At 44.4% G+C, this 16,939-nt stretch overlaps 2 protein-coding genes across 20 annotated transcripts in view; both read right to left on the reverse strand.

Moving 5' to 3' along the window:
• PPIB (peptidylprolyl isomerase B) overlaps nt 1–16,939 on the reverse strand; it is a 445,571-nt gene that overhangs the window by 12,981 nt on the left and 415,651 nt on the right. The gene's annotated exons all lie outside the window — the stretch shown is intronic.
• CSNK1G1 (casein kinase 1 gamma 1) overlaps nt 1–16,939 on the reverse strand; it is a 142,558-nt gene that overhangs the window by 2,168 nt on the left and 123,451 nt on the right. For 2 of the 14 annotated variants that reach the window (XM_050795981.1, XM_050795975.1), the window contains 3 exons: nt 13,405–13,511; nt 9,312–9,335; nt 1,669–4,422 (listed from right to left, as the gene is read on the reverse strand). In XM_050795981.1, coding sequence (XP_050651938.1) covers nt 4,368–4,422; nt 9,312–9,335; nt 13,405–13,511 — 186 coding nt within the window. In that variant the 3' untranslated portion in view covers nt 1,669–4,367. The other 12 variants (XM_050795983.1, XM_050795976.1, XM_050795980.1 and 9 more) reach the window with 8 other exon arrangements.

Below are 16,939 nucleotides of genomic sequence, written 5' to 3' on the forward strand. Positions count from 1 at the left end.
ATTTTTTTTTTTTTTTTTTTTTTTGAGACGGAGTCTTGCTCTGTCACCCAGGCTAGAGTGCAGTGGCGAGATCTCAGCTCACTGCAAGCTCCGCCTCCCGGGTTCACACCATTCTCCTGCCTCAGCCTCCTGAGTAGCTGGGACTACAGGCGCCTGCCACCACGCCCAGCTATTTTTTTTTTTTTTTGTATTTTTAGTAGAGGCAGGGTTTTGGGGTTTCAATGTGTTAGCCAAGATGATCTCGATCTCCTGACCTCGTGATCTGTCCGCCTCAGCCTCCCAAAGTGCTGGGATTACAGGCATGAGCCACCACGCCCGGCCAAGGCTATAATCTTTAGTAACCACTTTGACATTACATTATCATTGTTACGTATTTCTGGCACTGAAAGTGGTTACTAGCACTGAAAATCAACACTGAATATGCACTACCAGCATATCTTTCCACTGCACTAAGTTTGGAAATTACTTTAGGGGTGATGGTCACCTTTACTGGCTAATAGGCAGGGATTGTTTTCTAAGTACTTGGAGTTCATTTAGAAAAAAGAAACAATCAACACTTCTAGAAACCTCAGGATTTCTGCTGTCATCTGTAGCTCATGCATTCCAATGTAAAATGGGATTTTAACTGGAAGCTAACCTTGTACCTTCCTAGACCCTGTTTATTGCCAGACAGGCCCCATAATAGCAGAAGAATCTTAAGGCAGTCATGAGTGCAAACTGGCTGTCAGGATGCTCTCTCCACCCTTGGGGGCAGTCTGGAGTGAGATCTGGGGAAAGCGCCAAGGTGCATAGAGCAACTTGACCAACTCTTACTGCAAAGACACAAGTGATACCCTGGTCAAAAGGGAGTAGGGGAGACCATTTATGCCTTGGTGGAGTCTTGGCCTGTGTGCCTCAATCTGTTTAGGATGCAATGTCTGAGGGACTGTAGAGCTTGGGAAAACTCCTAATGTATAATATTAAGGGTTTTTATGAACAGATGCTGAATTAGTTTTCAGGAAAAACAATTGCATCAATCCCAAATAAAAAGATCCTGAGGCACCATAGTTGTGAAATGGAGAAAGCTCAGAAACTACAGAGCAAGTGGATGGGTGGGGACAGTCAGCGAGTGCATGCCCTAACCCCAAGGATCTCGCTGAGGCATACAGCTAAGCAACTGTAGCAATAGGGCCGAGGAGGGAGCCCTGATGTGTTGAGGGCTGAAGCGATAGCCAATTGCGTCTAGGGTACTCAGGTTTTTTGCTTAATTTTAAGGAAGATCACATCAGAATCTCCCAGGTCTGGGACCACTTTGAAGTGCCAATGGCCCTAGAGGGATCACCATTACCCTGCATGCTAAAGGGACCTGGGATTCTTTACCTTTGCTATTGAAACCAAGTATCTAGTAAGAGATTTGTGGAGGTTGGAAGGTGAGAACAGTATATTAGGAAAGACACTCCCCTACAACTGATCCAGTAAAAATTTTAAGACAAAAAAAAAAAAAAAGTCGCAAATCCAGCTGCAAGGAAGCTTGCCTTAAGCCAAGCTGGTCACTGCCTTTGCCTTTGTGTGTGTGGAAGCAGGGTGAGGGGCTGAAGGGAGGCACTCAGTAGGGTATAGAGTGCCAGGATGCTCCAGGCATTGCCAACATTTCCCTCTGCCCTTTTCTTTTTTCTTTTTTTTTTTTTAAGACAGAGTCTCACTCTGTTGCCCAGGCTGGAGTGCAGTGGCGCGATCTTGGCTCACTGCAACTTCTGCCTCCCAGGCTCAAGTGATTCTCCTCCCTCAGCCTCCCGAGTAGCTGGGACTACGGGTGCATGCCACCACGCCCGACTAATTTTTGTATTTTTTGTAGAGATGGGGGTTTCACCACGTTGGCCAGGCTGGTCTCGAACTCCTGACCTCATGTGATCCACTCACCTCGGCCTCCCAAAGCGCTGGGATTACAGGCATGAGCCACTGCGCCTGGCCCCCTTCTGCCCTCTCTTGAGAGGCAAGGCATTTTCTATACAGGGGTGAGGAAAAGTTAAACTTTCTATACAGTAAGTTAGCATTGCCGAAATCCCAACTGAGAAATGATGTAAATCTTAGTGACATGGCTGTAACCACTAGGTAATGGCAAGGACATAAATCCCAATATTCACAGTCCTTGTGGGGAAGGGGTGTGATACTGCATCTCCCTGCCACTCTATGTTCCATATATAGAAACATTTATAGAAATGACATATTACCATCTTTCCATAAGCTAAGCAGGTTTGATGCAAGTGAAATGATATTCCCTAGCCAAGATCCAACGGAACAGATGAAGCCCAGTACCTCTGATACTGTTAATGCTATTTCTGCTCTGTGCAAGGTACATCAAGGGAATTTTTCCAAGAAATGGCAACTACCAGAAAATATCCCCACACCCTCCAGTCCAAAAGATAGCCCTACACCTCAAGCTAGAGGCGAAGACTTCTATGCTCCACAAACCATCAGACTAAGTCACCCACCAGCCACTGTGCTCCATGGTTGGCTCTCTACTCCCAGATACAAGACCTCTTTCCTGATGTAAATGACCCTTTCTCTTCTGTCACCTCTGGAATAGGCAGTCATTGTTTGGTTAAGCTACTAAACTCAAATGAAAATTGGGTATGAGAAGAGTAACTTCCCACATGAAAGACTTGTCAAACAGTGAATGAGGAACCAAGATCCTTCACAGTAGTACCTCCTATGAAAACACCACGGGGGGAGGCCGAGGGCATACTGGGGAAAACATGCTTAGAGGCATGGCCACCTTTCTGGAAGGAGTCTATGTCCAGTTGAGAAGATAATTTCAGACCTTTCACTCCAGTTTCCTTTTCCCTGGAATATTCCAGCACCAATCAATCTTTCCCTCCTTTTAAATGCAGCCCCATATACTGCATCCTAAGCTTACTGCTATGGACCTGCTGGGAGATCTTCATAAGCTTGGTTTCTGATAAGGCAGGCCAGCCCAAATGCTACAGCTCAGCTATTGGGGGAGATAGGATACACTGATTTTCTTTTCCTGGCCCTATAATGCCACACCCCGAGGTCCCTCTGGCAGGTGGAAGGTAGGTTCACTGTCCTCCTCTTTTTTTCCACTAATGGCAATATGGTGGTGGCTGTTTCATCACTAATTTGTCCCCCAAGTCACCAGGAAATCACATGGCTATCTAGTTGGAAGTCCCTGGCAGCAGAAGAAACAATTTCATTATTATTATTATTTTTTTTGTTAAGCATCTCCTTCTCTGGGATGAGCTGTTTCTTGGTCACAGTCTGGTTCGGCTGGCTCATCTCATGTGCTGGAGAGCTAGGTTTTCAAACTGTAAGCTGATTAGGTCAAGATGCTCTGGTAGGGACATTCTTCAGCTGCTGAGAAGATGAATGAAAATTCAAGTATGTTTTCTTGCCAACCTGAGTGTTCACTCAGAATGACACCGAGTTTGGCTTCTCTTCTGGGTGGTGCAGATCAAACTCTTTCCACTGAGAATGTCCTCTGGACCCATGTTCTCTCTGAATGGCTTGGCTGGCCCCATCCCCCTCAAAACAGGTAAAAGTGAAAACCCCAATATAACCAGACACAATATGCATCTGCCATGTTTTTGTTTTTGTTTTTTTAAAAAAAAACTAAAAGTGCAACAAAGTCAGTTTTCTTTCCTTTGCTCAGAACAATTTTCATTGTCCTACTACCGCCTGGAAAAAAGAGTTTGTCAAAAAAGCTAAGAACGCCAACACACAGGGACAGTAGACTGCAGATTGCTCACAGCTTGTGTCCTACAGTGTAACTTCACAGGAGGGAGGGAAGAAGGAACCTGAACCCCATGGCCAGCTGGGATGAATGCTGCACAGGCACAGAGGAAGAGGAAACCATACTGCCAGGCACACCTGGGACACGGAGAAGGTTCTTCTCCAGCCCAGGTCTCCATTTTCCTCCTACCTTCTTGGCCTTACCCCCAGCCTCTTGATCTCCTTCTGCAAATAAAGTCTTTAGCTCACTAGGTTTTATGCTGGAGAGGGTTGAGGGTGGGGTAAAAACCAGGAGTAAACTAAGGGGAGGAAGGAGAATAGTAGTCCTTGAGTTTTTGTGAATGACACCTTCACTGTAAACAATGGGAAGGAGAGTCAACCAGGCAGCCCTATGGGCAAGCAGTGGAGGAACAGCAGCTCTGGGACCTGCTCAGAGCCTTAGGCAGGCGGGGATGGCCAATGACCCACTAGGCCCTGGCTGCCCACACTGGCTCCTTCTGGGGGCATCTGTTTTCTTCTTTTTGGTTTGGATATCCACCCTCCCCCAAAGAGGAGTCCCTTCCAATGAGAAATGGCAGGAGCTGCAGGTACAATTGAGTCAGAGTCCCCAGGGCCTGAGGACTCCTGGGAGGCACTGGTCACTTGTGGCGCTGAGCAGTCTTCTTCCTTTTCCTCTTAAAGAAACAGCAGCACCTGGAGCACAAGGAACATTGCAAGTCAGTGCGGGAGGCCTGCAGCTTCCAGCAGACTTCTGCCTGCTTCTGCTGACTGAAGGGGGTGGAATTTTCCCCCTGGCACCCACCCATAGGGACCGCCCACCATCTACAGTGCACGCACTGGAGGCAGTGGGCAGTGTCTGCCAGAAAAGCCAAAGGAAATAGCTGCTTGATTTCAATCTGCAGTCATCCTACCTAATTATAAGATGGTGCAGGCTAGGCAGGGCTGAAATAGGCATTACTGGAAGGAGGATGAAGAAGGTTCATACTTTAGCACCCAACCCAGATGCCTCACCTTATCAAGAGCCAAGACTGGGGATCCTCAGGGCTGCATAAAAATAGTCTACATTGTCTACTCCTTGATACTGAGGGCACAATTATTTAATGCAACTCACTGGCCAGAGGGCAGGGAGGCTAAATTAAGGCAAACAAATCCCGTGATAAGTATGATGTCTGGAACTCTAGGAGGATCTCAGGATGTTACCAATGAAGGATTAAGGATTCTCTCTATCCCTCTCTCTGCCCTCACCCAAGTACCTGAAGTAGGCAGGAGAGGCCCTGACTCTAATAATGACTGTGAGCCACATCTCCTGACTGACATCAGTACAGCTCCCCCTTTTCATCTGGAGGGGACCACTGTCACAGCCCAGGAGCTGACCATCGGGATGCTCTCACTCCCCAATTTAGGGAGTGAGATACAGGGCACTCCCCAGTTTAGCTTCCTGAGATTGCTGCTCTGCCAGATGGGGTTTATGAACTGGCCCTGTCTGAGATGGAGGTGGGGTTGGCTCCTTTATGAGTCCTCCAAGTTCTGCTCCCTGGGGACTAGCCACAGTTCTGGCACATCCCTAAGTCTGAGTATCCCCCCTCCTCACTCCTGTCTTTAGAACAGGAAGTATCACTCTTGCTCAGGCAGTCCAGAAGCGGGTAATGAGTACTGTGGCAAGGTGCACAAGATATGTCCTTTCCAGGGAGCTGACACATGGGGAATGAGAATGAAAGGGACAGAAGGTGGTGGATGAGTCAAAGATGCAGGATGATGGAGGGCAGTAAAGTTGGAAGCATAGCTCAGACTTGCTAGACCCTTGAAAGAAAAGCTTTTCTGAGAAAACTATCTTTGAGTCTCTTGCCTAATCATTGCAGGTGTAATGCCAGCATTTTTCATATGGAAATAAAGGCTGTTACTTACTTCCCATACCCCTGGCATTTCACTGTAGCCAAGATCCCCTCTTTTTAGTTAGACTCCTTGGTATTCCTACATCCAATGTTATTAAAAACTGGAGAAAGTTTCTAAGAATGCAGAAACAAACATTTACACAGACCATGATGGGCTGTAATCATATCTGAATGAATCAAACATGAACATTTTAGAAATAGGAGATTTTTTTTTTTTTTTTTTTTTTTTTTGAGACAGAGTCTTGCACTGTTGCCCAGGCTAGAGTGCAGTGGCACGATCTCGGCTCACTGCAAGCTCCACCTCCTGGGTTCACACCATTCTTCTGCCTCAGCCTCCCGAGTAGCTGGGACTACAGGCGCCCGCCACCACGCCCGGCTAAGTTTTTGTACTTTTAGTAGAGACGGGGTTTCACCGTGTTAGCCAGGATGGTCTTGATCTCCTGACCTCGTGATCCGCCCACTTCGGCCTCCCAAAGTGCTGGGATTACAGGCATGAGCCACCACGCCCGGCCTGAAATAGGAGATTCTTAAGAGAGTCTTTGGAAAGATTTTCTCTGAAAGTATCAATGACATTTGTGAGGTACTATTAATGGGTGCAAATATAATCACTAAGCAAAGTGTAATATGTATTTGGAAACTAAATTCTTTTAAATAAAAGTGACCAACATTTTTGATTGTTAAAAATAATCCTCAATGGAAACCCTGGATAAGAATTCAAGAACAAATGGTTTTTTTTTTTCTTTTCTTTTTTCTTTTTTCTTTTTTTTTTTTGAGACGGAGTCTCGCTCTGTCGCCCAGGCTGGAGTGCAGTGGCTGGATCTCAGCTCACTGCAAGTTCCGCCTCCCAGGTTTACGCCATTCTACCGCCTCAGCCTCCCGAGCAGCTGGGACTACAGGTGTTGCCACTATGCCCAGCTAATTTTTTGTATTTTTAGTAGAGACGGGGTTTCACCGTGTTAGCCAGGATGGTCTCCATCTCCTGACCTCGTGATCCGCCTGTCTCGGCCTCCCAAAGTGCTGGGATTACAGGCTTGAGTCACCGCGCCTGGCCTCTTTTTTTTTTTTTTTTTTTTTTTTTTTGAGACTGAGTTTCACTCTGTCGCCCAGGCTGGAATACAGTGGTGCTCACTGCAACCTCCACCTACCGGGCTCAAGTGATTCTCCTGCCTCAGCCTCCCGAATTGCTGGGATTACAGGTGCCCACAGCACGCCCGGCTAATTTTTGTATTTTTAATGGAGACAGGGTTTCACCATGTTGGCCGGGCTGGTCTCGAACTCCTGACCTCAAATGATCCACCTGCCTCGGCCTCCCAAAGTGCTGGGATTACAGGTGTAAGCCACTATGCCTGGCCCAAATGGCATTTTTCTATATGTATGCTTTAGAAATGGACATTTTCCAAGTTGAATGTCCTGAAATTAATAATAAAAGAGGCAAATTAAATCTCTATTTCAATAGACTTACCTCTTTTCTTCTGAACCATGATTTTCAGAGGCATTACTAACTTTTAAGTCAACCTCTATTCTTAATCTTTTTGGAGGATGCAAAGATGATGATTTTGTGTTTTTAAGAAAGCAATAAAAAAAGTTTAAAATACTGTTTAGGTCCATTTCAAACTGTACAATGACTTCTCTTTTACCTCCTCCAAGGCAAGCCATAAGAATTAATGTCTGCTTACAAGCGTATCATAACTGGATGTGGAATGCTGAACCCACCTGACTAAAAGGGAGTGTGAGCTATGGTTCAAAGGAGTTGGAATATTTCAAATTTAGAACCCTGGATTTATCTTTGCTAGTTATTGTAGTTAAAGCTTCAGCAGTGGCAAAGGCTTTTAATGATTCTACCTACAAAAAAGCAGGCCTCACAATCTGCTCTTCAGCTCTTTGGTGTCTGTGGTGACTACTGGCAACAGGATCTATTAAACTGGGTCTGACTCTAGACCAAGTCCACTGACTGACTTTCAGATGTGTTCCTCTCAGAAGAGAATGAAGGCAGGTGATGGACCCCTCATGGCTTAGGTTTTCTTCCAGTTGATTGACTGTTTAGATGACTAGAAGTTCTCAACATGCTGGAGTCAAAATCGATCCAAATCTCCCTACTCTCAAGCCATCTAGTGCTCTTACCCCAGGCCTCTGACCCACTACCTTTTCCATACAGCATTCTTACTATGTCATGGCCCTCTCTCTTCAGCTATTCCCTTGCTATGTTCCTTTTCTCTGCCATACGTGTGTATTCTTCCTTTCTTCTAATACTTGACTCAAGTCCTACAGTGTTTACGAGGACTTATTTGACTATCCTGTCCATGGTGACTTCCTGGCCCCTCAGTCTCTCAAGGGCAATAATCTAAATGTCCTGGAAAACTCCTTGTCCTTTCATGTGTAATTCTGATCTCTTCAGCTAGATGGTACCCAAGCTCTTTGGGGCAAATTTTGCAACCCGCCTCGCCACCCCGCTAGAGTTCCAAGCACAGGGTTAGATAAGCATATAGGAGGCCCTCAAGTATCTGCAGTAAGGATCATGTGACTGACACCTCACAGGAAAAAATAGACCACCACAATGTCAGATTACACAGACACATATTTGCAAAACAAATAGCCAAAGGTATTCTTTGATCCCCTAAGACTATAAATCTGACCTCCACAAAACCCAGTTGTTTTCTTTAATATATTCCTGTCTCTAAGGAAGCCCCTGTAGGCAATCTGGCTTAGACAGTTAGGGTTCAGAAACCAGTGCCCAACCCAGTCACTGAAGACACACAAACATGGCAGTCATGAAACTAGCAGGCTGTTACCTCCATGTAGAACATGACTTTATGCATGCGGACAATGCGGGAGAGTTACAATTCCAGACTGCAACAGACCAACAAGTTCAGGAGTACCTGGAAGGTCATAGGCTAGAGAGCAGGGGAAGGGGCTATGTCTTGTAGCAAGAATGTTCCTCACCACACATGGATTCTTGAGGGCTTCTCCTTCCATAAACTCCATGTTATTCCTAAAAATACATTCCAGGAACCTTTTCCAGGAATGGAACAGACAGGCTCCAATATATCAATTAGCTGAGTCAGCCCTTGGCCTACTAAACTCTCACATAGGAATAAAGAAAAAGACAATAAACGAAAACAAAACAACTCTCAAAACAACAAAAAAACATCCACCTCTCCCTGAAGGAGCTCCCCCTTTTTTGAGGTTCCTACTCTACAGATGGAAGAGCCAGCTGAATCAAAAAAAGTCAGATTTTCCCAAAGCAGCCAATTTCCAGGTTAGAGACCACACTGCAGAATGTGAGATTATCCAGCAACAGCTCACTATCCTTGTGGCTGTGAGCAAACACAACTGCTAAGTAAAAACTGATACAGTAATCTTGCCCTTTTACCTCTGTCCCTCTCCATATCTGGTTGTATTAATTTGGGAGAAAATTCACTCAGCTAAAAACAGATAATTTTGGATATGTGGGATACTGTTATGGCAGGAGGAGACAGCGATAAGGTGGGTTTGAAAGAAGGAATAGATTAATTCCTGGGTACAGGCCTGCCCCATCCCCACCTTATGGATCTAGATCCCCAGTCAGGGTGGTTATGGCACAAGGAGTCCTATGGAAGTTATTTAATGTTCCTAAGACATTTTGTTTGGCTTTGCCAATCCCAGCCTAGTCTGGTCCACTCCCCTTGCAATGGACTGGAGAGAGGGACTCACCACAGGTTGAGCATTTTCAGGCAGCTACAGAGTATATAAAGAGAAAAACACAGAAAGGAAGAGAGAGAAAGAGAGAGATATTAGTCCACAGAGGTGAAATGGAAGCGACTCCCTGTGAGCCATGCAAACATGCAGTATGTGTCTGTGTTTAGTTTCTTCTTCTGTCAAGGTAGGGTGAGTAGGCCCAGGCCACTTGGTCCCCACGTTAAAGTGGAGGTTCGGACAGGAGCCTGACAGAAGCATCAAGGTGGGATTTGGATCTCAGGGGTAAGGCAAAACAGAAAGAGTTGGTGGGAGCTCCAGGGTGGGCTTTCCTGGGTAACTTCCAGGAAGGCAGCAGGGGAAAGAGCAAATGACCCTGCCGGTAAGAACTCAATCAAGCACCAGGGGTGGACCATTTTGGTTCCCACATGAAGTCTTACTGTGCAATATTAAGCTAGCCTCCCAAATATTCTGAGGGAAAAATAAAGTCCCTAGCCTTTGTACAAGTCCAACATGCCTGATCAAAGCAGCTAGCAGTTAGCTCTTCCTCTAGAGAGGGAGAAAAGGTTTAAGTGACACTTACTTTATCTTATTAGAAGATGAATCAGAGGGAGGAGGGTCACTGCTCTGTATTAAGGTATAACTACCAGAGAAGGACCTAAATTCTACTCTTGTTAATGCTCCGGAGAAATGAGGTTCACATTTGTTAAATTATAGCTAAAGTCTGGAAAACCAAAAATTCCTGTATTCTTACTGTAACAAAAATCAACCAAAAAGCTGCCTGTCCTCATCCACCCTTTAAACCATAAACAAGGACATAAGTCCTGGAGCTAGAGAAAAAGGGAATTCACATGTTCATTTTGTACATAGAACAAAACCTAAGACCGTTATTTCTTTCGACCTTTACACTAAACAAGCTGGGTGAGGAACCCAAAATCAAAAGCCTGAAAGTGAAGGTTTCACACAGTCTCCCCAGTACTGAGGTGCGTCTCAATATAAGCATCAGCCCCCTCTACCCCACAAGCAGGCTGCATGAACAAATGGCATCACAGCTGCGTGCAATGCGGGGCTGTTTGGAACACCTCGTGCTTCTCTAGCTGTGACTTCTTCCCATGAAAATGATCAACCAGGTGGACATAGGGCTATTTCCTTGCCTCCACACACAAAGGCCAAGAAAAACAACACATGGCTGGGCCCTGACAGTTCTCTGGGCAAGATGGATTGGTAGCCCATGAAATCACTAAATGCCCTAAGCCAGGAGCTTTGGGATGACATCTGGTCAAATATAATTGCTCCTCTATGCTTTCTACATCTTTTAGAAGATCCAAACCTGAAGCTGGTGGCAAAGAGGCACACTTGTCCTTTTCGCTAAATGACAAGACTTTAAATTCTCCTTACATTCTAGATGTTAAATTATACCAATACGGAATACACCAGATTGAAATCTCTGTGTGAATGAGCCCATATCTTACACACAGAACACAAATACCACACTCACATACACAATTAGTATACACATTTACCAAAATGAGATGAGATGAATGGGTTCAAAAGATAAACCTATATAGGGCATAACATAAAACTAAAGCCCATTTGATTACTGCATCCAAAGTATACTATTAAATCCAAAGTTAAACTTCTAGCCTTCAAAGTAACAGCCACAAAGGTGAATTGAGAATGGGGTGGGAGCTGAGAAAAGGTACGGCCATCCTTCAAGCTCTGACAATGTTTGGATCAGACCATGCTTAGTACAGTGGTTCTGAACATTGGCTACACGTTAGAATGACCTGAACTTTTAAAATTATTGATGCTCAGGCCACATTTCAATCAATTAAATCAGAATGCCTGAGGCCAGACTCAGACATTTGTATTTTCTAACACGCCCCAGATGACTCCAAAGTGCAGCCAGTTGAGAGCCAAGAGGTTGGGAGTAACATATTGTTTATTTAAGAGAATGTAGCTTTGTATGGAAATCGAAAAAATGTAAGTACCATTAATATCTCCAAAGTCCCTGAGAATAGAGAGCATATTTCCTTACTAAAATGGTCTTTTCCTGGCATAACCAGCATAACCCTCACCCCCTTACATATCAGTGCCTTACGCAAGCTGGGAGAAGAGCTCTGAAGCTGCCTATAGTTAGCAGGGGTTCAACAAGAGACAGTCAAATCATCCTCATTTACTTTTGATATATTGGGTAGGAATCCTTAAGTCCTGGTTTTCCAGGCAAAAACTTTTTTTTTTTTTTTTTTTTTTTTGGAGACGGTGTCTCACTCTGTTGCCAGGCTGGAGTGCAGTGGCGCAATCTCAGCTCACCACAACCTCTGCCTCCCAGGTTCAAGTGATTCTCCTGCCTCAGCCTCCCGAGTAGCTGGGACTACAGGTGCGTGCCACCACACCCAGGTAATTTTTGTATTTTTAGTAGAGATGGGGTTTCACCATGTTGGCCAGCATGGTCTCAATCTCTTGACCTCATGATCCTCCTGCCTCAGCCTCCCAAAGTGCTGGGATTACACACGTGAGCCACCGCACCTGGCCAAAAACGTGTGTGTGTGTGTGTGAGACAGGGTCTCACCTGTCACCCAGGTTGGAGTACAGTAACATGACCATAGCTCACTGCAGCCTCAACCTTCCAAGTACCTGGAACTACAGGTGCATGCCACTATGCCCAGCTAATTTCCAATTTTTTTATAGAAATGGGGTCTCATTATGTTGCCCAGGCTGGTCTCAAACCCCTAGACTCAAGTGATCCTCCTGCCTCAGCCTCCCAAAGTGCTAAGATTACAGGCATGAATCACCACACCTGGTTGGAAAGGACTTCTTGAAAGTAAAGTGAGTTTATCAAATAGATTGTCAGGGCTGGGCACGGTGGTTCATACCTGTAATTTCAGGACTTTGGGAGACTGAGGCAGGAGGATCATTTGAGCTTGGGGAATAGAGGCTGCAGTGAGCCATGATCATGCCAGTACACTCCAGCTTTGGCAATAGAGAGAGACCCTGTCTCAAAAAACAAATAAATAAAAAAGATGGGCAGGGGACCAGGGGAATAGGCAGGAAAGACAACAATACACAGTGCATCTGGAAGGTGGAAGAATTTAGGTCTTAGTGGCATCTCACTAACTTACATTTAGAGGTATAAGAGTGTTCTGGCTTGTATTAAGCTACTTGGGGGCTCATGAGACTACTTAGGTACAATATCACTATAAATACATTGTCTGCTTCAGAAAACAAGACACTGGGATATCCTGCAGGTTCTCAGAGGGCTCACAAAAAAGGTCCTCCATATCAGGGATAGCAGCAGTTACTGACTCATGGTGTCTCTATCTCTCCCTACCTGGTATCTTCTTGAAGTCTAAATCTGGATCTAAATTTGGGATGGGGAAAAAAGGGGAAAAAGTGGTAGAAATGCTGCTTTTGCAGCAGAATTGACAGTTATCTCACCTTCCACCCCAGATTTTAAGACTTTAAACACAGACCATGCAGCGCACCAAGGGGCTGGTGGTATGGGTGGGGCAAGACACACACATGCAAGAGAAGCAGAAAAGGGCGTGGGGCAACCTCCTTACCCTCCTGAGATGAGTATGACTTCATTCTTTTCCCACACTCTCATTCACAGATGCAGACTATAATATTTTTCTTGCCTGACTTAGTCTCCCTGAAGCCAGAATCATTTGAAAGTGAACAAAATGGCCCTGAACTCCTTGTTCCATGATTATACATCCAGTTGTTAGCCCACAATCAGAAATCAAATGCTATTCAGCATGGCCCATGGTTTAACAGCAGATTTTTCTCTATATCCCATACAGAGCAAGAAGCTCCACAGCCCCAAGAAGCTCATAGCTACTATCTATTGTAGCCCTGATAACATGATTCTTTCGGTTCACTATGTCTTTTTCATGTGAACTAGAAAAATGTGACTGTCTTCCCCGAAATCACAGCTAAAGAAGGGCAGTAGCAGCCTTAAAGTACCATGCAAAAATTAAAACAGTTAAGGAAGAAAGCTGTGGTTACAAGCATGAGAAATCCAGTCTGAGATGAGCAGCACACAGAGAGGAAGAGACAGAAAAGGTTTTTCAACCCATAACTTAAGAGCCCCCTTGGAAGATGTACGTACTTAGCTTCCTCCACTACCTCCACCTCGGCATGAGCTGTGATTGGTGCATTGGAGTGGGCTCCTGTGGGATCATCGACATTCAGCTCTCCATTGGTTGAGCTAACCACCTGAAACAGAAAGACATCGTGTGTGACAGGCAACATGGCACCAGAAATCTCTTGCCAGCGCCAGACAGGGTCACTAAACAGGCAGTGTCTGGAATGTTTGTTTTCCTGGGTTAAGGGATCAGTTTAGGGAAGGTTCCCAGGCCCATATCATGTGAGAACACTAAAATCAATGATGTAATCATATAATGATGATAATAACTTCCATACTGAGTGCCTCTACTCTGTGTCTGGCACTTTGCTACACTGTGTGTGTAAATTTAAATCCTAAAAAAATCTTATGAAATAGGTCTTTTGACAGATGGAAACACTAACAAATGACTTAACCAAGGTTTAGAGTTAATATCGGTGAATTTCCGTGAGGAAAATTTGTTCTAAACACACAGATTCTTTCATATTGCAAAAACACACACATTACTTTACTAAGTTAAAAATAACTGCATGGCTGACTTCTAAAGGTAAAATCACTTGGCTCCCTTGAATGTGATGGGTGAAGTCTACTTCTCTCAGTTTATGATGCTATAATTATATAGACTTAGTGATGATGTTGAAAGAAAAAGTTCAAAAAAGGAAGTCAACAGTGGGTACCAGAAACTATAAACAATCACACTTTCCTTCAGAAATTTCCTCATGGCTTTGAGCATTGGTTCGAAGTTACACAAATAACAAGACTGTCACATCCTCTCCGGCAAGAGGGAAGATGGTAAAAGAACATTCTCCCTTGGAAAGCCAGTCTTATTTCAACGATCTTTATTTCAGGTTCACTGTCATCCCACTTCTCACTGATGGTCCCCGAAATGTAAGTGAAGGCTCTCACTCCTGTCATCTGGTTAATGTGGACCCGATCAGGCTTCTCTTGCATGTGTAGCTGCTTCTGCCACCTGGTTGCATTTCCAGCACATGATTCCTGTTTATGTGGGTGCTGGGAAGTGGGAAAAGGGGCCTCACTGCTGGACAAAACACTCTGCTTGTTAAAGACCTTGGCTGAAACATGGGAGAGAACACAAAATAGGATAAACAATTTGGATATCATACGCCCTTGGATAAGTACTTCCATTTATTTGAGATTGTTTCTTATAGGTTGATGAGAGAATTATACAAGAAAATGTATGAGACTGTCTAGTATAATACCTAGTAGAAATAAGGGAAGCAGCATAGTGTAGAAATTGCCTTCATGAGCCCTAAGTTAGAACCCCAGCTCCACCACTTATTTGCTGTGGGTCCTTGGGCAAGATCCTCAGTCTATGCCTAAGATTCCTAATCTGTAAAATGGGAGAATAATGCTGCTTACCTAATGGTGTTTACTGTGCAGACAACCCACAGCAAGTGCTTAGCCCAGTGCCATGACACATAGTAACAGCTCAATAAGTGGTCATCTTACTGTTCCTCTCTCTCCGTAACTGTTTATTCTTATCTGCCTCTAGCTCAGGGGTCCTCACCAGCAGTTAATCCACAAAAATTTCCTGAATAGTCATAAAGAGGAGGGTGGGAGGAAATATTTAGTACATGTAGCCTTTGGGACAGATAGGGTGAAAATTACTTACTAGCAATCTATATCCACCATTATTTCTAAACAAGAAATAATTATTGTTCTCATTAATAACACTTTTTTTTTTTTTTTTTTTTTTGAGAGAGAGTCTTGCTGTGCCGCCCAGGCTGGAGTGCAGTGGCACGATCTTGGCTCACTGCAACCTCTGCCTCCCAGATTCAAGCAGTTCTCCTGCCTCAGTCTCCCAAGTAGCTGAGATTACAGGCATGTGCCACCATGCCTGGCTAATTGTTTGTATTTTTTTTTAGTAGAGATGGGGTTTCATGACGTTGGCCAGGCTAGTCTCGAACTCCTGACCTCAGGTTATCCACCCACCTCGGCCTCCCGAAGTGCTGGGATTACAGGCATGAGCCACTGTGCCCAGCCTCCAGCTGAATCTTTATAAAAGACTTTTATTTATTTAAACACAGGGAGACTTAAAGATTAAAGTGTATTGAAAAAGACTAAGACATTGTAAAAGACTGATGAGGCAAATTGTATTACTTAATGCGAGGCATGAACCTTGATTAAATCCTGGACACTACAATATTAATTCTGGGGACAACTGGAATTAGGTGGAATGTGATATGAACTGTATCTTAGATATTATGAAATAAACTTTCTTAGAATGTCTTTGTTCTTAGAAGACACAGGCTATAGTATTTTGGGATAAGATGTAATGATGTCTGCAACTTACTTTCATATGGTTTAGCAAGCCAACACAAAATACACACTTTCACTCACAGATTTTTATATATATATATATATATATATATTTTTTTTTTGAGACGGAGTCTCACTTTGTCGCCCAGGCTGGAGTGCAGTGGCACCATCTCGGCTCACTGCAAGCTCCGCCTCCTGGGTTCACGCCATTCTCCTGCCTCAGCCTCCGAGTAGCTGGGACTACAGGCACGCACCACCACGCCCGGCTAAATTTTTGTATTTTTAGTAGAGACGGGGTTTCACCGTGTTAGCCAGGATGGTCTCGATCTCCTGACCTTGTGATCCGCCCGCCTTGGCCTCCCAAAGTGCTGGGATTACAGGCATGAGCCACCACGCCCGGCTAACTCACAGATTTAAAGCAAATATGGCAAAATCTTAATAATTCGTTCAGCGAGGTTAAAGATACACAAGAGTTGATTGCATTTCCTTCCCGATTTCCCTGTAGAGTTGATATTTTCAATACAAAAAGTTGGGAGAAAACCAGCAAAACCAAAAAGTTGAGGAAAGATGGTATATGGATTGGAAAACCACAGCTCCTCACTCTAATGCTATCCTGTTAATTTCCTCAGTGCTTCATTTGCTTCTTGTGGACATATTCTGGTTGCACACCAGTGATAATGCTGGTAAGCTCATTCTGTGAGCACAAGAGTTACAGGAGAAAACAGTAAGTTTCTAGTGGACAGTTCAGGAACTAGACAAGATGTTAAATAAAATGTCTTGGCTTCTACTCACACGAAGGAAACATTAGTAAGCATCACCACTGAGAATTACCTGGTGACTCTTGGTCATGGGGCCTGCTCACAGCGTCTCTCATGGCTTATACTTCCTAATTTCTCCTCGCTACAAATTGCCATTTAGGCCATAAGCACTGTCCTTGGGCAATCTAAGGAATAAGAGGTTATCCTCATTTTACAGACTAGACATCCTGTCTGTATCAATGAGCATCTGGTCTCAAATGAATGAGACATAAACAGAGCTTCCATTCTCTACTTTTAAACTAAATTGTACCAAAAACATACCTAAGACTTAAAAGGCTACACATCTGAGCCTTCACAGCATCCGATTAATTATTTCAGGTTGGAGGTCTGGTTTGTCGAACTACTGAACTGCAGGCAGTGGAACAAATACCATGTAAGTGACAGAAGAGTTGGATTCTAGGCCTTGTTCTACCATTAACATC

This window comes from Macaca thibetana, chromosome 7, assembly GCF_024542745.1.
Source record: "Macaca thibetana thibetana isolate TM-01 chromosome 7, ASM2454274v1, whole genome shotgun sequence".
NCBI lineage: Eukaryota > Metazoa > Chordata > Mammalia > Primates > Cercopithecidae > Macaca > Macaca thibetana.